This window comes from Tauraco erythrolophus, chromosome 17 (assembly GCF_009769465.1).
Source record: "Tauraco erythrolophus isolate bTauEry1 chromosome 17, bTauEry1.pri, whole genome shotgun sequence".
Classification (NCBI taxonomy): domain Eukaryota; kingdom Metazoa; phylum Chordata; class Aves; order Musophagiformes; family Musophagidae; genus Tauraco; species Tauraco erythrolophus.
Genome location: NC_141481.1, coordinates 13,872,270 through 13,898,019, shown reverse-complemented (window position 1 = coordinate 13,898,019; position 25,750 = coordinate 13,872,270). Strand labels below are relative to the sequence as shown.

The window sequence follows — 25,750 nt, the reverse complement described above, 5'->3', positions numbered from 1 at the left end:
CTGGAAGTTTCCTCGAGGCGATCGATCTCTTTGGCCCGATGATGCGGTTTCCTTGTTCCTTGTGCTCACCTGATTCAATAAAGTATTACCAAATTTTTTTCAGGCCCACTTCTGTTCATTTTTAACTCTTTATTGAAAATAAGTTGCAGTTGGTACACAGACACTGAAAATACATCATCACAGATTGTTCTCTCAAAAGATATTTTTATATATATATATAGTATATACAAAAGTTGTAAACATTTTTAACTGATTTCCATACACGGTCCACTTTACAATGCACATCAGCTTAGTGACAACTGCAACTCTTGGAAGCGGTCTGCATGTACAGAGGTATCTGCAAAAAAAACCCTTGACTTTGCAAACCACATTTGGTATCGGTTTGATATTCAAACGCTTAAAGAATCTGAGGTGTAAATGCGTATTGCAACAAAACGCAGGCAGCAGAACGGCGGTTTCAAGTTGATAGAGTGAAGGCTGTTCCTGAGCCTCACTCGTGGAGGGAGAGGGTCTTCAAAACCCTGTCTAGAAAAGCACTGGGAATAAACCAGAGTGGAACTAGACCCATCTGCTCTCCCCAGCGCCCCAGGAAAACAAAGGTGGCTGAGAGAAAGTCTGTAAATACCTACAGTAGCTTTTTAGGGAGAGGAATACCGATCCCACGGGAGTGCTGATGTGATTTACTGGCAAAGAGCCAGTGACCACAGTTAGTTCTGCTGAAGCGCCCTGGGAGCTGGGAGCGAGCGGCCGTGTGCCCTTTGGGGGGGCGGCTGCGGAGAGACAAGGGTGCGAATTGCCCCCGTAAAGGATCGCTGGTTGACAGAAGGAGAAAAGAAAAGCCATGGTTGTCACTGGCTCTTGTGACAGGGACAGATGGGAAACTCGTCCTACAAAGTGTCGGGGCCGAGCAGGCACCGAAATCCCAAATGCTTGTAGATGTGACTCGAAGGGAAGGGTCTGCTCAAACCGCGTGAGAAACTACCGTTGTAGTGGGGGGAACATCTTTTTACTGACTATTAGTAAAGCAAAACTTCCACCTTGCTAAGAATAGCTTAAAACATTGGGAAAAATTTCCAATTCTTTCAAATCTTCTAATAGGTTTTAAAAAATATGCAAAACCCCGCGATGTGGGTCACTTGAGTGCTGAGCGATACGCGTGTTGTCGCAACAGAAGCTCCTGGAGCAAGGTGATTTGGCAGAGGACAGCTCCGGGAACGGTACAGGAGTGTTTGGGTCTATCCTTTACACCCGAATTCGGTGCCAACGCTGCGCGGAAGCTATCGGCACGCGGAGCCGGAGCGCGGCGCCGTCCTGCCCTCCGCGAGCTCGAGGCAGCTGCTGCGCTTCCGAGATCGCCAGGAGAGCGGAGGACGTATGGAACGGCTGCGGGGGCAGCAGCTGGCACGGCACAGGCTCGCGGCACGATCCGGGCATGCGTTTGGGACGTGGGCTGGAGGGTTTCAGGGAAAAGCTGCTGGTACCAGCGAATGCGCGGGGAGAAAAACAGTGGGAAAAAGAAGTACGGAGAAGGTGATGCTGCCAACACTTGAACCCCAAATAATTCACTACAGTTACTGCACCGATGGATCTAATTCTCTAACCAAGAGCCCGTAAGGTTGTACTTAGCTACAGTCCACACCTGTACACACTGGTCTGCCTGACCGGTCACGGACACGCCGACGTGCTACGACAGGGAACGCGTGGCACTGCTGGCACGGAACAGCGAGCGGGGGCTGGCGAAGAGCCTGGGAAGAGGATTTCCTACAAGGGGCACGCGCATGGCACGCTGGCTGGGCCGGGGCTGGCATCTCGCCCTGCTGCCGAGCGCGGTGTGGTTCAGCGGGGCCTCGGCGGTGGCCAGTCTGTGCTGCCACAGGAGTTCAGCAACAGCCTCACCAACAAACCAGTTCAAGGTGGGCAAACGCTCTTTCCAAGGCGTTGTGGTACCATGTTAATTATGGCTTGTCCCGTCCTGCCTGGCTGACGCAGCCTCGGCGCAGCTGCTACATACACAAACTCATCCCTATTGCCTGGTAAAATCTCACTAATTTTGGGCTGCCTGCACGTGCTGCCAGCCTGTCGGCACAGCAGCCCCTGCACTGGCTCTGACCCGGCCCTGCCCAGTGCCACCCAGCAGGGACATCCTCCCCGCCTCACTGATGCTTTTGGTGGCAGAGGGAGCACGGTGGAGCTTCCTTGAGGTGCCTCTTGGCGTGGCTGGACACGTTATTCCCAGCTCTGGTTTAATCAAGGAGCAATCCATCCTGCCTTCCCGCTGCCAGGAAGCCTCTCGGGCACCCGAGTTCCATCCTCCTCCTCCTCTCCTGCCTGGCAAAACACAGCCAGGTCCTTCCACGCTCACCGTGTTGAAGGTACCGCTGACTTTTGGGGAGCTGTAACAAGCCCCTGACCTCGAGAAGAACAACGGTGCCTCAGCTGGGGGCTGAAGTCGGGCTGAAGGCGCCCCCTGCTCGTAGGGTCAGCCCTGGCACCGTGGGGCGTGCGCGGGGGTGCGCGTCCCTTCTGCGTCCCACCGCCGGCGGGCAGGAGGGCTGGGAGGAAAGAAAGGCAAGGCAGGCCTCGGTGCGTACATTCACAGGTTGTAATATTCATCACGGTTACACCAGGGGTCAGGACACGTCCCGCAGTCAGACAGAGCTTTAGTTCTTTACGGTTACAAGGAAATTCTGGAACAGTTATATAGTTAGAAAAATTACAACGTACTGAACAAACATTATCTCACATACAACCAATTTAAACATTTAAATTGATTTTAATTTTGCTAAAATATTAACACAAGTACTGTTTGTGCTGCTAAAATTTCAGTGTTCCCTCTAAGGAAAATATTGCTACAGTTCTACCGTACCCTGTATTAAAATCCTTTGCCTTTTCCCCAGCCAGACTGACTCCACAAAAATCACAAGGGTCCCATGACTAATTTCGGCTTACACCGTACCGGGGTTTGGGTGTCCCTGGTCTGCTCCATGCAAAGATGTCTCACTGTTCACCAAGCCCACTGGCACAGGCCACTGGCAGATGCCCCCCAGTTGCCTCTTCCTTGCTCCTTGCATGAGCCAAACAAGCAGCACCACGGCTAAACCAGCGCAGCACCCTCCTGCTTGGACCTTGAAGTGGGTGCAAAGGTGGCCAGTGGGACAGATACCACTGTCCCCGCTGGGAAAGCCCGTGGCGGGGACCGCGGTGGGATGCCCGGGCTCGGTGCGGCCACGCTGCGTGGGAGGAGGCTGCAGTGGCGTGGGAGAAGTGTCCGAACGGGAAATGCTGCGTGAAAAAAATCCCTGCGAGGCTCCGGCGAAGCCGACTTCCGCTGCAACGCACGTTTAACCCGGCGGGATAGCAGGGGGTCCAGCAACTCCGTCCCCACGTGACGAGACGTGCTGCTCATCAATTCACGCACCGGTTTGCAATTCAGCAGCAGAAATGAGCCGTGTTAACGGGGAGCAAAAAAAATACCTGCTGGATGTTTTTGCTCCGAGGAACGCTGGGGCAGTCCGGTCACTATTGCTCGTCACGGGGTCAGAAGGCAGCAGGCACGTTTTGCCGGCGTAATCCGGCGAGACGAAAGCCCGGCTTGCCGGGAGAGCCGCCGGCCTCTAAGGACGGAGCTGCCACCAGGGTGGTGGGAATTCAAGGTTCAGCTCCTTTGCTTGGTCCTTAGTGCCCGTGCAGGCAGGGAAAGCGGGCAGGATGCTGACAAGGATCTACGGGACTTTGCACGTTTACGTGGTTTGGACAAGGCAGGAGTTTCGCAGCTGAAAACCAAAACTCAGCCCCTCACCCGGGCGTTTCTCCTTCATTCTCTTCTCCCACTATTTGCCGTGAGCCCCGACACGACGGACTCCAATGGCCCGTCGAGTCTTTGCAACTCTCCATCTGAATTCCCCACTTCTGGGGAAAAAAACACACCTTGACCCCTGAGCTTCTGCTGCAGCTGGCGACAGACGGCGGCTGCTCCCAGTATAAAAACACCAGTTCAATGCCACTCCTAACCGACCCGGACTTTGAGCCGCTGAGACACCCACCCCTTTGCTGTCGGTAGCTCCGGGTGTTTTCGAGCACGAGCATTCCACGTTGCCAACCAGAAACTATCTGTAAATCCGTGAACATCCCCAGCCCCTCGGTGAAGAAGCGCAACTGCGACGCGCCGTATTTTCCGCTGATAAACGGCTATTCCCAATTAGCAGCCAACTAGTGCTGAACTGGTTTCCAGTTTCAAACAGTAACGCTTTACAGCCTCAACCAGAACCCAGGAGCAGTTTGGACATTCGACACAAAACCCCAACCCGCTGTGCCCCCCCGATGCCGCTCCCATCCTAAGCTAAGTTTGAAACACCGGTTTGGATTATTATTCATTTTTTTGTACAGTAAATATATACAAATAAAAGTAACACAGACACCACTTATTTCTTGGTTAATTTGGCACTTCCCGTGGGACACGGACAGGAAAGCTCCGCCGCAGGAGCCCCTCTCCCCAGCGCTGCCCACCCACCCTCCCCACCACGAGCCCGATTCTGTGTTAGCTCTGGAAGAACGAGATCAATGACGACTCCTCGGCTACTGTGTTTTCTAACAGGAAAAGGCATTCCGGGCTTTCCCGGGCGCTCAGCAGAGCCCAACACCGCCTGCCCGGCGTCGAGCCTCGGAGAGAGAGTTTGTTCATCTTTCGCCACGTGGCGGTGATGGGGTAGCAACCTTCCTTCCTTCCGACTTAGAGGGAACACTGCTTTTAGAAAACCCTTGGACAGGTAAGACAAGAACCAAGACCACTGTACAGAATCCACTGCACAACTAGCTAATAGTAAGGAACCCAGCACTGACTCGCCACATGGAGGAAATGGGACTGAATACATTTGCAATCAACCGGTTACGGGTACTGCGCCGCACGACTCGGTCTGTCGGTACCCGCCCCTCAGTACGCTGGCACTTGGTAACCTTTCGGGTTGGCGTCTAAGGTCTCGGTGAAGGGGGGGCTCTGGTAGGTCTCTTTGCTCTCGATGCCGCTGCCGGTGGGGTAGCCGGGGTACGGCGCGGTGGGGTCGGCAGCGAACTGATCGGTGGCAAAGAGCGACATGTCCGTCCCCAGGCGGTATCTCTGCAGCGCCTTCACCGCCAGCACGACCTGCCGCGGGATGGAGGAGGGTTGGGGGGGGGATGGCAACACTGCAACCAGGACCCTGTGCCCTCCAGGATGCTGTGTCCCCCCAGAACCCCATGCCCTCCAGGACCCTGTGTCCCCCCAGGACCCTGCATCCCCGAGGACCCTGTACCCCCCAGGACCCCATGTCCCCCAGGACCCTGTACCCCCCAGGACCCCATGCCCCCCAGGACCCACTTCCCCCCCCGGCTCACTGCAAAGTTCCGAGCACATCGCAGCATCCCCAGCTGGCCCCGCTCCGTTATATCCAAGAGCTAAAATAACCCCGAACCACAACCCTAATGCTAAAGATGCCATTTCTATGTGACAGGTTCACTCCTCCAAAGCTCTGTCTGGGGTGGGAGTCGCAGCCTGGGCTCGGGTCCCCGGCCATGCAGATTTGGCACCGTTGGCACCAATAAACCCATCTGCCGCAGGGAGGGAACGCTGCCAAGCCCCCAGCCAGCAAAATAGGTCAGTTCTGCCGAGACTCCTTCACCCTCTTCCAGGCTGCCAGTATTCAGGTCGCAAACCGTGGGGAACGCGGGTGGCAGAGCTGCGAGCGCACCCCGCTCACTCTTATTTCAGGAGGTTTCATTAACAATTCAATTAGTTTATAAAAGAAACCCACCTGCAGACACCAAAACGGCTTCCCAACCACCACCCAGCGCCCTCCCTGGCACTGGTTGTGTGCCCATTGGGCAGAGCAGCCAGGTTTGTTAACAGTGCCAGTGGAGGGGCTGCTGGTGCCACCCCAGCCCGGCCAGCCTCCATGTCGGAGGCAGCGGACCAGTGTCCCCACTGCCCTCCCTGAGGTGGGAGCAGATGCTGATGGGATGGGGGAGAGCATCCCACCCAGCTCCCTGGATCAAACGGGCAGCCTGGCAACACGGCGATGGGCAAGAGCTCTGAGGGAGCTGGGATTAAAAGAGATTTATTTGGATAATAATAGAGCAGGGAGCAGTTAAACTGGCGAGTAACTGGAGCCAGGCCTGCTGCTGGAAAGCCTCTGACTGTCTTTTGCCCCAATTCTTTTAAGGCAATACGGAATTATTGCACATTTTGGGTGCTCTCTCCCTGCCAAAAGCTGGACAAGGGGTGGAGGTGACACAGGGGCCACCCCTGCTCCTCCATGTGCAACCTCCGGAGCAGGAGCCCCCCGAGCAGTGCAGGCACCCCCAGGTACACGTGGGGTCCAGCAGCTTTGGGCGAGGGGCCCCGCGGGGTTTTGTGCACCCCTGGCAGGGGTCCCTCTGCCACTGTGCAGCCCCAGGGATGCACAGAGCCTAAAAGCAGGAGCAAAGGGGGTTTCTGCAAGCCCCTGCCTCTGGGCTGGGCAGCAGAGGAGCCAGCCTGGCTTCCCCCAGGGGTGAGCTGATGAGCTCCCAAAATCCCCCTGCCATCCCGTGAGACGGCTCATCGCAGTGATCCGCTCCTGGGGACTCGTTTGGTTCAAACCAAACCGCTCCCGGGGGTCTAACGAGGCCCTGAAATGAGGGCAGCTCGTGGCTGGCGACACGTTTTCGATGGGAACACAACTTTCCAGCCGCAGGAGAAGAGGAAGTCTGGAATTCCCCAGCGAGAAGAGACTGAGCTGATGCTTCCCGGGTAAGAAACTGCAAGTTTCATCTCTGTTTGGAGGGTTTCCTCAGTACAGCCCCTTGCTGCCCACCAGGATTCACTTCTCCAAACCGTGCCCCAGATTCCTCCTCCCAGCTCAGCGCTGAGCTCAGCGCAGGTTTCGTTTCTCCTCTCCCCACCTCGGCTCCGAAGCTGAACTCACCCAGACAATGATGGAGAAGAATGAAAAGGTGATTGCTGCCCGGGCGGCGTCTGCTCCTTGCGAAACCCCTTTGCTCATCGTCGTCCGTTGCCACTGGTTTGCTAGGAAGCAGAAGGCTACAAACCACAGGAAGGACAAGAAACCTGAAAGAGAACAGAGCTGGTCAGTGCTGTCCCTGCCCACCACCTCCTCTGCTGCAGGGACTCCCTGGGTACCTTGGCCTGTGGCGTGGCCCAGAAGGAGCTGGTGATTTGCAATCACCAAAAAACAGGGATGGCAGGAACCTTGTAGGGTCACCCAGTGTGTTGCCTGCCTGAAGTTTAGCTCACCTACATCTCAACCCGATTTCCAAGACCTACAGGGACAGCACACCCTCTCTGGACACGCAGACCTCAGTCTGTGGGATTTCAGCCCACTCACAGCTGTCGAGGTGTTACCAACTCAGTTCCAGCACCGCAGCATGTCAACCCACCACTCCCTCTGCTCCCTGGACACCACCAGCTCTTAGAGACTTCGGGCTGGAAACTGCAAACCTCACCCAGGAAGAAGCCTGCACTCCCGGGAGCAGCACCGGGCTGCTGGGCTGGCGCCGGAGATGGTTCCACGGCTGTTGTGCCATGGGCTGTGCCTTGGGCCAAGGACACAGCTGAGAGCTTAAAAGAAGGGGAGTAACAATCACCCAGGAACACGGACAGAAATTAACCCCTGCTCCGAACACGGGGGTCACGAGGGACCCTGGGATGTCAGCGCATGCCATGAGAGCAGCAAGTGCCATGCCCGGGGCAGGGATGTGGCAGGGGAGCCCATGGAGCCAAGAGGCACACGGGCTTCACGTGAGAGCTCTGCTCGTCCCTGCTGCCCTCCACCGACCACGCTCCTCTGCTCAGCCTCTCTGGGCTCTGCAGGATTGAGCAAAAACACGCTGGTGATTCCTCCTTACTGGAACCAAAGCTGGCTGAGCAAGATAGGGCTGCAGCTCCCCTAATTCGATCACCAGCCAACAGCACTGCCTGATGCCAAGGAGCTCAGAAAACAGCCGAGAAGCAAGTCGCAAACGCACAGGGTAAGGAGCAGTGATGCTTTCCAGCGCTGGGAAGAGGAGCTGCACAACCTGGAGCCTTCCATGATGCTGGTTTAAGGGTCTCCAGCTTTCCTGAGCACAAAAGTCCCCCCACCTGCCGATTCCGGGTGCCAGTGCATGCTGGGCACCGGCAGGCAGGATGCTGAGCTGCCCAGCATCTTCCCAAGGACCATCAGCACATCAGTATGAGCAGCCACGCTGCTGGTCCCATGGGGCAGACGGCTGCAAAGCACAGTCTGACTGCAAGGAGAGGAAAGAAGCTTCCTTTATTCCCCTTTATCTTGCCAGTTGTTCCCAAGTACGACCCAAAATGCACGGATGCATCCACATCCTTTCATGTAGAATTTGCTTCGACCTGCAGTTTCAGAAAACGCAGCCCTCGTCTCCTTCTCGTGCATGATGGGCCCTGGGGCTTCCCGACCAGTGGATGCTTTTGTCTGCCTGGCTGTGCCCAAACCCTTGAACTGCCCTCATGGCAACACAACCTCCAGCCAGGATCACCCAGCCTTTCCTTCTCCAAACTACAGACTAATCCAACAGCCCCTTTTTGCTGAAAACTGCTCCTGCTGCCACCAAAACCGCCCCAAATCTCTGCATATATATATTTTCACTTCCCTTTAGGGTGATCCACTAGTCAGCAGTGTTAAACAGCACCTCTGGGGCTTATTCCTCAAAGGTCATCCCCAGGGACAGAGATGCTTTCCAGCTCCCCAGCTCTGCTCTAACTGGGCTTTGCCAGCAGCCGTGCCCCACCAGGGGAAGCAGATCCAACCTCTGAAGGTGGACCCAGCAAGATGCATGCCTGAGATACGGCGCTGGCTGCAGCTCGGGTGACCGGTACGTGGTGAGCGTGGTGGGCAGTGGTCCCCTGGCAGGTCTCGGTGCAGGACATGCTGAACTGCATCTCCCAGTGCTGCACCGCACTGCTGAGGAGCAAACGGCACGGCAGCGGGGAGCGCTGCCCTCCCCTGCTCCAGGAGCAAGGCTCAGTCAGGAGTTTCTCGCTCAAATACACACTTTCCTGGAGACAGCGGTGTTTGGGAGTCAAAGGACCCGAGATGAGACGTAAGAGCAGCTCCTAAGAGGCTAACTGGGAGCTGCACTGTGGGGAGCAGAGGGATGCTCGGGGACAAGCTCAGGGACATGCAGGGCTGGCACCGAGGGACACGGGGGTTCTCCAACAGGACAGGGCTGTGCCACTGGTTTGTAGAAGGTGAACTTGTTCAGGAGGACTGTTTGTTTAACACTCGGTGCGGTGCAGTCCGTCCTCCCTCGTACGCCCCTGGGCAGGACACGACCGCAGAGCACGAGTCACAGCCATGCCACGGGGACTGCCCGCCGACCAGCAGCACAACGCCTCAACTACCACTGGTGTCTTCTAAGGGTTTTCAAGAGTTAAAATGACATCATGCACGTCTCCGGGCGTGCACCGGCTGCGCTGGGTATTGCAGCTATCAACTTCCTCTGCAACACTGAGATGCACCAGACGCTGAGCTGCCCAGTGCTAAAACCATCAGCTTCCTCAGCCAGAAACCTCTGGCTGGGGTCACTTCTGCTGCCTTCCATGTGGACTTCCCGGAGGTTTTACAACACAGAAACAAGCCTTTCCCCTCCACACCCACCTCTGCCTGGATCCCTGAGAACAAAAAAGATTCCCTCTAGTACCCTGGCGAAGCAGGGAGGTAGGTATAGCTGCCAACACAGCAGCCAGGGTCCAGCATGGAGAGCATCTCCAGAAACACCAGCCAGGCGTTGTCTAGAGTTTGGAGGACTGACACTCGCCAGCGTGTGAGATCAGACCTCGCAGGGAGCTCTACGGGAACTATTTCTGTTTCTGCACCAGCGCTTGTTTTCATCTGTGATCATGGTCACCTTCTGCCAGTGCTCCTTCGAGATGAGACTTTGCACCCAATAACGTGAATCGGAGGTGCAGGACTGCGGCTGACTCCCCTCCCACCCGCTGCCTCACCAGCAACACCGCTGTGCCCTCGTCCAGCACCCACGGGGTCCCGGTCCTGCCGAGGGGCTGGCAGTGCCTGCACCCAGCCCCGGTGTATCCGCAGTATCAGGTGTAAACGGGTGTTTTGGAGGTGCCTCCTGCTACCCACGAATTTTAGAACCTCATGAAGAGGGCTGAGCTGACAGCAGCGTGGCGTGGCTACGTGTGCCGGTCCCCACTCCAGCTGGAAACAGGCACGGCAGCAGCTCTGCACCCTCCAGCACGCCGGGGAGAAGGAGAACGCCAGGAAGCACCGCGAGAGCCAGCAGATAATTATCGTTTTAGGATCTGCAGACAACAGAGTGCAAACACCAGGAAAGACGTGTCACAGCCATAATTACAGCCTGGTCCCAAGCAAGTGCTTGTCTACAGGAGCAGCTGGAAGAGCAGATGGAAGAGAAAGTCGCAAACGCTGTTTGCACAGCGCTGTGCTCTGCCTGCACCCTGTGCCTGCACCCCTGCCTGCACCCCTGCCTGCACCCTGCCTGTGCCCTGCCTGTGCCCTGCCTGTGCCCCAGCGTTACCCCCAGCTGGCTCGGCGGCGGATCCGCCATAGATCCAAGACCTTCTTCCTTCAAGTGCAGCAAGCTGTGGGTTAACACTTCCATTAACTCCCCCCACGACCTCCAGAGACAGGAACCACCAGTTGACACCCGCTTCGCTGGCAGCTGGCACCAGACTCCTGGGTGACCCGGGCAAAGGGCCAGAAACAACCTGCTTCTCTCACCACCACCCCACCACCCCGTTTGCAACGCTCCCTCGTACCCGAGCATGTCCCTCACCCGGTTATTTCCCAGCTGCAAAGGCTTTTGTGTCAAGCAATAATGTAGACATCACATACGGAGAGAAAGGATGGAATGGTTGCAAGGAAAAAGGAGGAAACCGAGCATCCCATCCTTGGTGGGGAGGAAAAGGCCAGGTTGGATGAGGCTTTGGGCAACCTGGTGTAGTGGAGGATTTCTCTGCCCATGGCAGGAGTGTTGGAACTAGATGATCTTTAAGGTCCCTTCCAACCCAAACCATTCCATGATTCTATGAGAAGGGGACAGCGTAAGAGAGCCCCACAGGGGAAGTCTCCAGGGGTTATTAACGTGGAGGTAGTTAAATAAGGCAAATTACAGGGGTCAGCTCTGCCTCCTGGTCGGGTTCCTGAGGCTGCTAGGAGCAGCGCAGGGGTACGGTGGGCTGTGATCTCTGCAGAGGCTTCATGTGCCAAGGAAACCCCCGTGCTTCACCTCTGCTGCGGGATCTGCCTGTATCGACGCTTATTCTGGGAGCAACCAACTGCCTGGCGTTTCCGTGCCAGGGGTGTACAGGCTACGGCAGTGGGGCTGCAAGAAAGGTTTGGGGCAGCCCTAATTTTAGAAAAGTGAAGGGATGGGATAAAATACACTGACTGATTCCTCCTGCCAGAGCACAGGGAGGCTCCCAGGTGGCTCCCGCACCAGCCCCTGGGAGCCAACGTGGCAACTGCACATAGAATCACAGAATCACAGAATGGTTTTGGTTGGAAGGGACCTCAAAGATCATCCAGTTCCAAGCCCCCTGACATGGGCAGGGACACATCAGCAGCACTGCACCGAATTTGGCCTTAGGAGGAGACAGGAAAAACAGCACTGGGTGGAGACGTGTTCAACTCGACCATGGACTTTGCTACAAGAGCTCCAGACAACGCTCCCATTTATATCAGCACCAGGCTGGATTCCAGCACAGCACTCGCTGGGGAGCCCTGTGGGAAACGGTTCATTAAGTGGGAAAGCGAAGATTGTCCAAAGGAAGCAAGAAAGGTATGGAGCTGCTGGCAATGCCAGGCTGGAGGGGAGCTGTGGGTGACCCTTTGGGTGACCCTGTGTCGGTCACAGGCTTACGTCCACAGATCTGCACCTGAGTGACTGATGTGTTCCATCAGCAAGGAAGCAGCTACCAAGAAGCCTGCAGAGGGGATGGCCCGAGGGAGCAGGAGGTCTCTGCCCGGACACCAGCTGAAGACCCGACGTACCTGGAGCTCAGGCACTGACCCAGGGTGATCCCGGGGTAATGAAGTGTCACTGCTGGCAGCACAGCTACGCCGGGTGGATTTCCCAACGCAGACCTCTGGTGCAATACTGCAGCCTGTCCCAGGGCAGAGCGCAGCCCCTGGGTGGCACAGGCTTTGCAGGGCAGGACCTGTCTCCTCCAGCTCGCTGCTGGAGCCCGGGAACGTGTACGGGATGCACGACGAGCGCGAAAGAGAAACGAGGCCGAGATGGAGAGCGGTCCCGCTTCATGCACGCCTGGCAGGGGACGGAACGGCTGTCAGGAGGTGGGAGGCAGAGAGGATCACAGCCTCGCCCCGCTACGCGCAGCATCGCCGGGAGATGATGGGATGTTCCCCTTCCGTTGGAACCGAAGGGCTGCAGGCACCGAGCCCTGCGGAAGGGGCTGTAAATGTCACCCAACGAGGGCTGGACACGGGCGCTCCAGTACCATGGAAATAAGCTTTCCAGCAAGGAGAGAACAGCCTTAAAAACACGCAAGTGCAGGGAGGCGATGACAGATGTTTTCATTCGGGACCAGAGAGCCATCAGCGACTCTACAGCCTACAAATACTTGAGAAAAGATGGTGGGGAGGTAGGGGAAGGGCTCTTTACATTAGTGTTGGGTGATAGAACAAGAGGAAATGGGTATAAGCTTAGTCAGGGGAGATTCAGGTTGGATGTTAGGAAGTATTTCTTCTCTGAAAGGGTTGTCAGCCACTGGAATAGGCTGCCCAGGGAGGTGGTTGAGTCCCCATCCCTGGATGTGTTTAAGAATAGGGTGGATGATCTACTTAGCGATATGGTTTAATGGGGATTAGGGATGGTTGGACTCGATGATCTCTAAGGTCTTTTCCAACCTAGAAATCTATGAAATCTATGAATCTTGTGCTGGATAAATCACCTTCAGACTTTGCGAACTCGAGAGCCTGGAAATGGAGAACATCAGCTGCAAACTCAGCCAGGCAACTCGCACAGCACCGGAGCGGAGACAGCCTCTCCCGGCTCAAGGCATCTTGGCCACTTGTGTTGGCATGGATGAGCCCAGGTGAAGGGGCTCAAGATGGTGCAGAAGAGCCGTGCCAGCCCTCGGGAAGCCCGGACCCACCTGCACACCGCGGTCCTGGAGGCAGCGGGGGATTACGGTGGCATGCAGAAGCACGTTTCTGCTTTGCTCCAAAACACACGTGCACAAAGTGAAAACAAGCCCAGATGTAACTGATGAAACGACATTTGCTCGAGCCAGAAACAGGAGATGTGGGGGGGGGGAAACGCCCTGGCTGGTCTCTGAGCTGCAACCACCAAGCCTCTCTTCTCTGGGTGGCCTCACTGAACCCAGCTCAGCGAATGACTCCAGCTACAGAAGTGACGCAGACGAGTGGGACACCCCACTGTCCCCAAGCCACCACACACCAGCTTCCTTGATGCTGCCTCTGAACTCATGGCTGGATGGGACAACCCATCTGCCACCCCTGTGCCCCCGACTGAGGCACACGGTTGTGCCACGCCGTGGAAGGAGAGGGAAGGATTCGGGCATGGAGCTGCAGGGCACAGCAACCACCCCACGGAGCCAGCATCGTCCTTCGCAAGCGCAGCAAAGCCAAAGATGTACCTGAAAAGCCGAGGTCCAGCAGGACAGCCCGTTTGCGGTCCTTCACGCTGCTGATCTGCTGGAAGTAGAGGTCCACGACAAAGAAGAAGACGCAGCCAAAGAAGGCAATGATGCCAACGGCGATGCCGTAGCTGCAGGCACTCTCATTGTCATTGAAGATGCAGAACAGCTCGGGGTTCTGGCTGTCCGTGTTCACGTAGCACTCGTTCACGATGGAGCCAAACACCACGATGGAGAAGATCTGCAGAAGGAAGGAGAAAACACAACTTGCTGCTGTTTACATCTAACTCTGTTTTCCAACAGCAACATAAATGCGTTCAATCCTGTCTTTGACTCCATGGCAACATGGCATTTGTTAGACAGATCCCGATTCTCGCCTGGTTGGTGGCCCAAAGCAACGGGCTGGTGGATGGTACCTAAGTCCTCCTTTGCTGTGGGCCTGTCTGTCTTTCAGCAGCTTGGTCTGCAGAGTGTTTTAAGAGATGTTATTCTCCAGACAGGCTGGGGAAGGAAAAAATAAATAGATGGGCCAGGTCTCTGCACAGCCTTTCTGCTCGTGCTGCTCTCCGCTGTCAGGCTGCGCTCGACAAACCCCCCTGGGTGACTGCGGAGCGGGGAGAAATGAAGATACAGAGGATAACTGAGCTGCTCAGCAGGCTGAGCCAGGGAAGGACTGGATGGCCAGTGGAGGGGGGACGGGACACGGCAGGGTGGGGAGGTGGGGAGCGGCTACCCCGTGAACAACAGGGCAATTTTTCGCCTGGCTTAGCAGGTGTTGAAGGATGCAGCGCCTGCATCCATTACCCAGTGACCTGGTTTCAGCCTTGGGAGGGACAAAAGGGTGTGGGGGGGGTTGCTGGTGGCTGCTAAGGTCCCACTGCTGGGACCCGAGGGTGTTTCACGTCCCTGCAGGCAGGGAAGGAGCTGGATGGCAGCACGCAGCGGCTGCCTAAACGAACACCATTCATGATGCTGCACACTCAAGTAATTCCCCCATCCCTCCGACACCAAAGGCAGCAAGTGGAAGCCACGGGACCTGCTGCATTGCAATTCCCTCTGGAGCCTGGAAAGTGCTGCACCGCTGTCCGGATTTCAAGGCAGAGAGCAGGGAGGGAAGCAGGACACGCAGACACCCCTCCATCCAGCTGTGAACCTCTGATCTTGTCCCTTGCTGCTAGCACCAGCTCCCCGCATCCCTGCACGCCTCCCCGCTCCACCAGCGCAGGACACCGCTGGAGGCCACGTCTGCAGGCGGAGAGATAAGAGGCTCCTCCGGCGCATCCCGGCACGGCGGCTGTGCGGGAGCAGCAGCGGGGCCGGGAACGGTGCAGCTCCCGCTCTGGAAGCCTTGTTCCATCTTCTGCAGTAACAGCACAACACGAAGGGCACGAGACCGAGACAGGCGACAGACAGAGGCGGCAGCTGCAGAGCCGCATGACAAACGGCAGCCGGTGGCCTTTGCAGAGTCACCTGCATCTCGCCCACAGAGCTGCTGCTTGCCCATGGGCCACCTCCTGCAGCCCCGCACCCCCCGGAGCACAGTGTCAGCAGAGCTGGGTGAAACGGAGCAGGAGCCACTAAGAGCAAACCATTCAGAAAGCTCCAACCACTCTTGAACACAACATCATGATAGACGTTTTCACCCAAGCACTGGCCAAATGTCTCACTCCTGCCTGCCCCAAAGGATTTCATCTGGATTTCTCTCCTCCAAACTCCTTCCAGTGCTGGGGTGAAGCTGGGCCAGAGCTTCTTCTGCCTGAAGCTATTTACAAATGCAAGTGCCCCATTAGTACACACCTCTCAGACCGTCTCCACTAAGTCTCCTCCAAGTTGAAGAACACAGAAATGGATCTGCAAGGGACTGAATTACTAAAATGTGAAGGATTGGTGAGGGATATTTTATTTTCTCTGAAATAAATGATGAGCAGAAGCAGCAGAGTCTCTGGAGTACGTCCTACCTGAGGCAGGTAGGCATGTAGGAGCTCCTGCAAGCAGCTACCCCAGCACCTCAAGCCCAGGACTTTGCCACCAGCTCCTCATGCTGATATCTGCAAGCACGTGATGGATGAGCAGGTTGCACCATGCTCACTCTCACCTCCAGAAACCCACCAGCAGGACAACCAAGGGCAGGGCTCATCTTTTAGCCAGGAGCTCTGGTAGTGACACCAGAGTCCTATTGCTTCTAGCACTTAAAATTCAGGCCAGCACTGAGCTGGCCTGTGTCAGGTGGTGGAGAAGCTCAAAGCCCTGCTTGCTAATTTATCCAGCATCCCTGAGCTACCTGAAGATGCGCAGGAGGAACAACACGTTGTATCCAGCCCGGAGATCCCCACGCTGCGGTGTGCCAAGGCTGCAGGGAATCAAGCAGCCAGGCTCTCCCGAAACGCTCCGTCGCTGCGTGGCAATGAAAGGCAGCGGAGCGGGTCCCGGCTGCAGCTCTTTGGGGCTCTTCCCATCAAAACACCTCATGTACCTCCCACTGCTGCCCTAGAGCCCCACCAGCTCTGCGCTGCTCTATTCGCTCCACGGTCTGCTGAGCCAAAAGGATCAGCATCTCCACCCTGGCAGAGGTGAGCACTTGTCCCTGCCTATGTGACTGGCAGCAGGAGCGGGTTTCTGCCCTGGCAATGCTCCTCAGCCCCAGGAATTAGTCCGTTCTTGAATGACACCCTCCTCGAAATGTGAGTTTCCAAATGTGCATCTGCGAAATTCAAGTGCAACCTTTGATTTCCCCTGGAGCGTTAACAGAGGGTAGGAAGTATGTATGCCCCACGGACCTCTCCACGGCTGGCACAGGGAGATAATCAGACCTTCCTCCTCTCCAAATTCAACTGCTACTCAGGGTCCTGTTCCCATCCATCCCTGGCTCGTCTCAGCTCCGAGCACCAGCCACGAGCTCGACGGCGACCCGAGGGTGACTGCCTGCATTTGCACCCTCTTCCTCGCTGGCGCGGCACTTACAGAGCACTCGGCTGTCCCACCACGACGGGCACATCATCGTGATGCAAGGAACAAGAGGGTGGCATTGTAAGAAAGAAACAACAACAAACAGTAATAATAATTTTCCCAGTGCTTTGGCAGCAGCTGTAATATCAGCAGTTGTAAAAATCTGTTCATAAATAATGCAAAATTGTTATTTACCGTCAGAAATAGCAGCAGCATTTATAAAACAGGCCCTGGAAGAAATAATGTGATTCTGGAAAACATGAATAATTGAGAACCTCTGGCTCCACGGGATTATTTCTCTGGCAGGCCAGTGAACTTGTACTCAGCTTCTCCGATAAGTAGTTTACTGAGTCCTCCCAGGATTAACCACCTGGACTACTTCTCCGTCGTGCTTTGGGGTGCCAGTTTCAGGGGGCAACACAGGGTGCCCGGCTGCCCGCGCGCAGGTTTGCACATCTGGAGCTGCCGACGGAGGATGCCCAGGCAGCGCGTCTGGGATGGAGAGGGAAAGAACAGATGTTTCACTGCCAAACTTCAAACTCCAGAGGAGTTTGCTCCAAAGCATCTTTCTTGGGGCTGGATGACCTGAGCAACTCACTCTGTGAGACACCCTCAGCGAGGTGCTGCCCGCAGCGTTTCGGTGCCACCGGCAGCGTTTCGGTGCCACCGGCAGCGTGGCACACACGGCTTCTTCTCGGGAGGCCAAAATAGTAACGAATTGCAAGTGCACACATTTGATAGATGCGCTCAAAACATCAGCGCTGGCTGAAATACTCCTGTCAAAACATGCTTTCCAGTGCAAACAAGTCTTTCCATGGGTTTTCTCCCCCTCCCTCCATGACAGAAATGTTATAGTTTTTCTTAAAAAAAAAAACAAAACACAACAACTGGTGCTGGTAAAACATTGTAATGAGAATAGACTGGGCGTTGTCTTTCTAAGTATAGGTGAAAAAAAGACATTTTGAGAAAATGTGGGTAGATGGGGGAAAATAAAACCCACTTTTTTTTCCAAAAGTTCATGAAAAACAATTTTCCAACCACCTCTACAAGCTGCACTTGCTCAAACCCACAATCAGTTCATCAGAGACTTGAAAGCAATAACACAAGGTCAGATTTTCCAGTGCAAGAGAGATTCTACAGGTCCTGGGCAAGGATGCAGGGGTCCTGCTCTCCAGGGGTGCTCCTCTGACTCCCACCTCTTCCTGCTTGTCAGGTCGGTCCCCAAAACCGCAGTCCCCATGACCGGGCAGGGCTGTGACAGCACTCGGGACCAAGTGCCAAGGTCGCTGGCACGCACAGCACGGGGGCACCTGCCCTGCAAGCCACTGTGTCCCATGGCCATTCCCCTTCTAACAGCTCTTCTCCATATCTCACAGGCTTTGTGAAGGAACCTCACCGTTCACAGGACACTCTGTTTTCCAGATGAACAACCCAACACAACCAGCAACAAATTTTGCTCTCACTGGGTGAACCGGTGCAAGACTCAGCAAGAAAACTGGACTACCTCCAGCCACCCCAGTATGAAATCGCATCCCACCTGCCAAAGCTTTCACATAAATCTGCTTGGAGCTCGGGGTCTCCTGGCCAGCAGCCTGGTGTGCAGGTTGCCCAGCCCCCTGCCTCTGCCTGGTGTCGGAGAGCGGCTGGGAGCCCCCGGCACACAGCTCCGGCGGCTCCGGCAGCTCCAGTGGCACAGACCATTAGTCTCCTCTCTGCATTCAGCTGCGGGGAGGGATGGGAAGGAGGAAAGCTGTCTTCTCCCATCCTTTCCATTAAGACTTGCACTTCAGCCACACAAAGGAGCTTCTGTGCCTGTCACGCCCTGGGAGGGAGAACAACGCCGGTCCGGGAGATGCATGAAGAGCTTTGAACCAAAATGATGCAGCTCAGCTGCTCATGCAAGAGCAGATGGAGCTTCATGTCACACCAAACCTGTGAGAAGACAAGGACCTCGCTTCTTAATGAAAACTGGCTGCCCAGCTCCCCCAGTTTAAAGCTTGATTCCAAGCAGGAGAGGCCACCTCGCCAGGCCAGCAAGCACTTCTGTAACGCAGGACAAAGGGACAGGTGTCGGCAGCGATCGGTGCCAGGGTCTGGGTACGCCAGCCGTGACGACCCTGGCAAACGGCTGGTGCAAAGCTGAAACCAGAGGGGTTTTGAGTATCACCCTAAAAACCTGGGAGAGCACCGCAGGGATGCTGCTCACCCAAGGCTGGATGCTGTGTCTGGGCAGGAGCCTGCAGCTCCAAGGCTGCCTTTGGTAGCCAAAGTGCTGGACCCACATGTGCATCTCACCTGCTTTCCTTGCTTGCCACCCACCTCCCAGTTTCCCCACTCACCCCATTTTGGGCAAGCCCTCTTGCCTCTTTTGTCCTCCCTGGCAATGGCTGTTAAGTGCAGGGGCCCGTGACTGAGCACCCGGTGCCCCGTGGTGGTGGGTGCCCTGGCAGGGGCTGTGCTAGAGGGGCAGGGAGGTGATGGCGCACGGCGGGCAGGCAGCCCTGCAGCAGGAGATGGAGTGAAACCTCATTCTTTCCCCCCAAAAAAAAGGAAAGGGGCAGCTTGGGAGGGCAGGTTCCTTGCTTGGCAGTGCCCAGGCACTCGTGCCCCGGCTGCTGGACCCGCAGCCGCTGCCAGACCCTGGCAGGAGCCCAGGGTGCTGGGGATGCCTGTGCGCCCCGCGATGGAGACACCATTTTCGGTGTGCACAAAGCTGGGAGACCTGCGGCTGCCTTCTCCGCACCAGATCCCGACCATCTGGCAGAAGGTGGCCGGCCAGGCTGCCCGGCTCCGTTCTGTAATTACATTTTGCAGAGCCACGTCCCCTCCCGGGGCTTGAGCCGGCTGGACCCCAGGACACACGTTTTTCATCCACGTTGCTCTTAGGCTTCTGTAGCCCAGGCACCTAAAATGTGCTTCGGGAGACCTCGCGGTCTGTGCACAGCCACGGCGAGGAAAAACCGGCAAATAACGCACGACAGCACAAGCTGAAAGCTTCAGCCATTTTAAGGTGAGACATTCCCACTGCTGATGCACTGTATTTTGATTTGGGACCTATAAAAAACATTACCAGAAGGTGTGGGGTTGTAGGATGCTGCAAACCCTTGCTTTGATTACACATGCAAGCAGCCATTAATGCGAACATCAAGGAAATGTAATGCACAAAGAAAAATAACCCACCGCTAATTTGCTCAGCTGTAGCTCACGACCAACGGTGTTGGGCACGGACCCCACGTACACAAGAGCTGGCACCGACGTCTGGGTGATCCTTCACCACTCTAACACGAGCATCAGGGAGGCAGATGCCACCCTGCTCAGCACTGTCCCCTCCTCGAGCCACCACCCAGCACGGGAAGGTGCCAAATGAGAAGGGAAAACAATTCAGGTCAAACCAGCACAGGCACAATCCCACCCAGCACCGAGCGTTTTCCCAAGCCCCAGTTAAGCCCTTGCCTTGAGTAGCCACCGGACCTCGTGCAGACACTCCGCTCAGAGATGAGTTAGACCCTTGGCAGAGGTCCAGCCTCCTTCAACACCCACTAAGCTCAAATTCTGGGGGAATCAGGTCCCGGGTCCCTCTCCAGTTTATCTTTACAGTTGTCAATCACAAGGAAGTTTCCAGCACAGATCTGCATAATTTATTGGAGGGTGTGAAGACTAAAGAACTACTTTAAGCACTGCCAGCTCTCCCACGAGGACTACGGATACGACCACAAAGCGAAGGCCTGATGCAGTTTCTGGCATGGAAAGAGGTGGTATGATGCTGGCTGTAATAGGTTTATGGACATGTCTACCAGGCTAATCAGCTCGGGAAGGATGCATATTGATGACCACATGACTGATTTTTACTGAATTACTTTTTCTAATGTGGCAAGAGATGCTGGCTGAAACACAGCGCTCATTCAGAGCCCCTCATCTAGTAACGCAATCTGAGCACATGGCAAGCCGGCAGCGTTTGGAGCCAGTGATGACAGGAAAATGATAATTTAGCAGCATTTTAAGCTCAGATGCAGTTAAACTTCTGTATAATGCCATTACCAAAAATGTTAAATTTAAGTTCTGCCTTTAATCTACAGCCCATGGAAAGAGAGAATTAGACAGAAATCTAGTGACCCTACTAAAAAGCAGCCAAGACCAGACAAAGTTCAGAGCAGCCAAGATCATGCTCATGATTCTTAGCATCGCTGAGGGCTCCTCAAGTGCCCGGCCAGCCTTGCAGATCTTCTGTAAGAGCCCCAAGTGCTCGAGAGTCAGTGAGACCCCTCAAGGCCATGGGAGCTATTTCAGAGCTTGCCAGGTCTCCCACCTTGTATTTCTCATGGAAGTCTCCTGGAGAGTTCTCAGCCCAGTGCTGGGTGTGCCAAGTAGCCACCTCCATCTGTGTCTGCAGGGCACCTGGAGCTGGCAAGGTCTGCTCCAGCGAGGGAGCTTTGCAGGCTCCAGCTCCAAGCCTTTACAAGAGCTGTGTGCTGGAGCCCTGCAAGCCCAAACGTACTCCCCACAGCACCTCAAACCAGCACTCCTGCAGCTTCACCCCGGGTGGGAAACTCCTCAGAAGTCCTCTGTCCTGAGGGTGCACGGTAGCGACAATGCTAGAGCCATATTCTTCTTCATTCACTGCCTGGGTCTTCTGCTCCTGAGCTTGCTTTTTCTGATAAAAACAAACACACCTTTTACCGTGAGCACAAATACTGCCCTTTCCAACCCCCTGGAGAATCAAAACAAACCTGAACCAGGACGGAAAGGGCCGCTCCCTCCCTCCAAGAACCTATTCCTGGCACATCAAACCATCACCGGGCACATCCCTTACCAAAGTCACAACTCGTAAAAGCGCATTTGCCTTGCTGAGAGACAACGATCTGCTGCATTACGGACCAAGACCCATACCAGTGCAAAGCTGAGCACATAAGGACTTTGCTGGATCCCAGCCGAAGTAACCTCTGGTCATAAAAGTTCCCTATCACGTATCAAAGGCTACAGGGACGGCCACTTTGCTGCCGTGCCTCTGCCAAGCAATCAGATTTGGCTGCCCTAGCCCAGTCCTTTAACGAAGGTTCTGCTCTTAAAAGCATAAGACTATTGCAAGGAAATCCCAAACAAAACACAGGGCCCAATGAGATAAAATACTGCATAGGCAAAACTCTCTCCAGCGATCCAGGTGATGAACTACAAATTTATTTGACTTTAAGAAACAAGAGAAAAAGGCAGCAGGTAGGGTCAGGCTGACGCGCAGGTTGCAGGCACCACTGTCCAGCCGGGCAGGTCATGCAGGCTGCAACAGGGGATTGTCAGAGCAAGAAACAACCATTTTAAAGAAAATACTTAAATATTTCTCTAAGCTGTAGTAAAATAGGGACTGGATCTCCTGCTGCGCTCCACGGAGGCAGAGGGAATGGCTGGGTGGGTGGAGAGAGGTGCGAGTGCTCCAGACCTTCCAAGCCAGCTGCACCGGTGGGACCGGGCACCGCACGCTGCCAATGCCGGGCAGGGCAGCTCCGCAGCGCCTGACCACTCCGACTCGTCTTCCATCGATGGGCATTTCCACCCACATCCACCCCATCTCAAACCATATGTATTTGGGCTTCCAGCTTTTATGGCGAAAATCGAAATGTCAGCAAATAAGGCTTTTACTGTTGTTCTTATGGAAATTCACAGGAATTACTGGAAACATTTACGTTACTGGAATATTTTCCAGAATTGTTTTTAAAAGTCAAACCTAAACCTACGTTAAATGAACAATGCCCCTGCAAAGCTGCGTGGCCATTTGAAAGTAACCGGTGCTGGCAGTCACAGAGAAAGGAACTCATGATTCTGCGGGCATCCTTCATGAATATCGAGTTTGTTTTGCTGGGCAAAAAAAGTCTCAAAAGGAAACCACAAAAGCGATCACATCTTCATCTGACAAACTGCATTAGACGGAGGGGGAAGAGATGAATGAGGAACTGTTAAATGGTTCTTTCCAGCTTTTGATTTTACAGCTCATGCCAGGAGGGGGTTTTTCCCTTCAGATACTCAGAATTACTGCATCTGTCAGCACAAGTAATGTCAGGTAGAAGCAGGAACCACTTTTGCCATCACTTACAGTTGGGGATTTCTACGTTGAAGTCACCATTCACTTGCCAGTCCCTTAGGTGTTTGCCAGCGCAAGGTCCAAATTCCCCACCCCGAAGCAGCTCCCGAAGTCATAAAAAGGAGCTGGACCCTCCTTTGGTGGTAGTTCATCACGAAACCCCAGCGATGGCCATCAGCCAGATCAGCAGCAAAGGTGCTTCTCCATCACCTGTACTCCCACCCAAACCAGCACATCCCAGGCAGCTCCCAGCTTTTCACTCCGAAGGAACGTAACGTCGTACGCGCAGCAGGGTTACGTCTCCGAGGTTTGCTCCGATTGCACAGGTCAAACACGTTTAAAAAGACGCAACAACAAAGCACAGGAAGGAAAACCACATGAAGAAAACCCACCCCAACACCTGAAAGCCTCAGTCAAGGGCTTTCCAAACAACCCTCCATGGCTGTTACGTGCTGGCACGGGCTCGTGTCCCCCGTGCTGGCAGGCAGGCGAGCCCGGGAAAGTCTCTGTTTGCTTTGGCAATCAGGGAGCGGCACGGCGAGGCGTCAGCCCGTGCCGCCCGGCCGGCCACCAGCACGCTGCGGTAAGGTGCCAACGCCATTGCATGCCACGGCACTGCCGCGCTCTCCCGGGGCGGCAATGACGAGCGTCAGGGCAGAGCAGAAGGGCAGCAGAGATCTCGCAGGAAAACCCTTTTGGCTGCCTCCTCCGGCCAAGCTCTCCATCTTGACGCGGGTCTCGCCTGGCAAGAGCAGCAAAGCTGAAGGAGAGAGCGATGGCCACGCAAGCAGGCGGGTGGGAAAGCCCCACTCACACCTCTCACCCCACTGAAGTCCCTGCTCGCACTGGAAAGGAGCCATAAATGCTGAACTGGTTTAAGACACAGGTAACGGCACTGCAACAGCCGAGCGCAGGGCAGCCAGGGCTCTGAACCCCCCAGCTGGAGCAGCAACAGAGAAGGGTCCCCGACAGATCTGCCAGTAAATGGGAGACCTGGGAAAAGCTGTCAAAAAGGGCTTTTGAGGTGAGCTCCTATGGCCTGACCCCCAGCCCACCGAAAACAGCAAAAAAGTCCCTTTGAGCTCAGCGGGCTTTGGCGCCGACTCAGCACCGCAAACATTTACGCCTGGGACAGCTCTGTGCACATCCCACATTCATCCACGTCCGTGGGTCCCTGCATTTGTTTGGGGTTAAGCTGATGCATTTCTGTAGTCGGAACCACTCCGTTTCCAGATTCCCTGTGAAGGCAGAACCCTGAAACGAGTGACTTTGCCATCGAATAAACCAGCCAGTGACTATACGCATGAATATCCTCTAAGCTGGAATTTTTATTTTATCTCTGTATTCCATATTCTGCTCCTGCTTCCCAGCAGTGTCCGATCCCTTTCTGTACGACAAGGATAGTGAGCTCTTGGGGTGCATGGTGGCAGATTTATTTTACGAGGGGCCTAACTCACCAGCACTGGGTCAACAATTTATCTAACCGTACCCAAAACCAACATCACTGCCAACAGTTTGCCACTGCCACTCAAGGAGGATCGAGGAAGATCCTGGTGGATCCAGACCAAGTTTTCTGGACTGAGGCCAAGCTTCTAGGAAATGATGCTGCCAGGTGCCCGAATCCTGCCCAAAACACCCCATCCACCCCAAGCTGGATGCTCCAGATCCATAACCGGCCTCTGTTCTTCTCCAGTAATGGAGTTGGGGGCTCTCTCAAAGCCCTGGAAAGCACGTTGGCTCCCATCCAGCAAAACATTTAAGCATGTGGTTTAATGTTAAGCATGTGATTACAGCTGGAATTGCTCACGTGCTTACAGATAAGCACATGCTTCCATGCCGTGCTGTGCAGGGCCTCGGCCAGGGCCCCCCACCCCAGAGAGCCCCATAAACGCGATCGCCGTGTTGGCTGGAAGGAGGGCAGCAGGGGGGACAGCATCTTCCCATCACACCGTTCCTTTGCTCACCGCCTGCGTTTGGCACTGCTGAAGGTGACACGGAGCCAGCGCAGGTGGCCGAGGGCCTCCACGCACAGCAGAGGCACGGCATGGGCGAGGATGAGCCCCCCAGGCCTGGCTCGGCTCGGCCACAGCCTCCGGCCAAGCACCGGAGCCAGGAGCCAGCACGGTGAGAGCCAGGCAGACCCTCCCCACCGAGGGCTTTTGGGAAGGGCCAGGCATTGCAGAGCTCCCAGGACCATGCACACTTGCAGAGCTCAGCAGGTGAATCCGGGCTGGGGGAGGCAAACGAGCAGGTGCCCTTGCCCCTCGGGCAGCCGGGCACCACGGCCCCCGTGAGCATCAGTGCGCAGCCCCCCGTGCTGCTTATTCACAGACGGTTGGTGAGCGAAGCCTTCCCTGAGCCGCTGCACAGCATATTCCAGCTCCTGCTCTCCGCTCCGCAGCACGAACCCGTCCATGGGAAACGGCCAGAAAATATGCCATCTTTTAGCAGAACTGGGGGAGCGGGGCAGAGCTGGCTCTCGCATTTCTTGTTACACACACACACACACACATGCACGGAGCGTGGAAGGAAGTAAAACGTCCTCCGCCTCCTGATTTACACCCCCATCCCCTCGCCTTTTATTACCAGGGATAAAACTGGCAAGGGGCAACGGCACATCCACCCACCGCACCTTGCCCCGCTCCCAAGGAATCTCCCTGCAAACACCCACGGGAGCCGGCAAGCCCTGCCGCCCGGCCGGCACCGGGCACCACCCGCCGCGGCTGCACCAGCGCCGCACGGCTGCAGAGGCACCGCGCGTCGCGCGAACGCTGCCCGCTGCCCGCTGCCCGCTCACCGCACGGGCACGGGCATGGCACAATGCAACGGGCACCGCACGCTGCAACGGGCACCGCACGCTGCGCGGGCACTGCACAACGCCCGGGCGCTGCCCATCGCTCGGGCGCTGCCCGGTGCCCGGGCACTGCCCAACACCCGGTGCCGAGCCCCGCGGCCCCGTTTCCCCGCCGGAACGGGCCGTTCCGCCTTACCCAGCCCGTCACCCGGAGGATGGTCTGCGGCTGCTTCAGGAAATCCACGGGGTCGATGGCCCCCCCGGCCCGGCCCGCTCCGAAGGAGGCTCCTTCCAT

At 55.8% G+C, this 25,750-nt stretch overlaps 1 protein-coding gene across 2 annotated transcripts; it reads right to left on the bottom strand.

The window, feature by feature from the left end:
* Window positions 1-233: 233 nt before the first annotated feature.
* On the bottom strand, window positions 234-25,750 carry SYNGR3 (synaptogyrin 3). Of its 2 annotated transcripts, none has more exons than XM_086622329.1 (4): window positions 25,652-25,750; window positions 13,646-13,886; window positions 6,939-7,081; window positions 234-1,474 (listed from the first exon to the last, which is right to left on the bottom strand). In XM_086622329.1, the coding sequence occupies exons 1-4, from the start codon at window positions 25,748-25,750 to the stop codon at window positions 1,133-1,135; spliced, it is 825 nt and encodes a 274-aa protein (XP_086478455.1). In that variant the 3' UTR covers window positions 234-1,132. The 2 variants fall into 2 exon arrangements, with proteins under 2 accessions (XP_086478455.1, XP_086478456.1); XM_086622330.1 differs by lacking the exon at window positions 234-1,474 and adding an exon at window positions 4,525-5,140.

Excerpts from the sequence above, each read along its gene's own strand:
- SYNGR3 (XM_086622329.1), bottom strand. The coding sequence starts at position 25,750 with ATGGAAGGAGCCTCCTTCGGAGCGGGCCGGGCCGGGGGGGCCATCGAC. Across the intron at positions 7,082-13,645 it reads GCTGGACCTCGGCTTTTCAG|GTTTCTTGTCCTTCCTGTGG; the intron begins GTACATCTTTGG and ends GTTCTCTTTCAG. Across the intron at positions 1,475-6,938 it reads TCTTCTCCATCATTGTCTGG|CAGCTTTTCCCTGAAACCCT; the intron begins GTGAGTTCAGCT and ends CGCTGGTACCAG.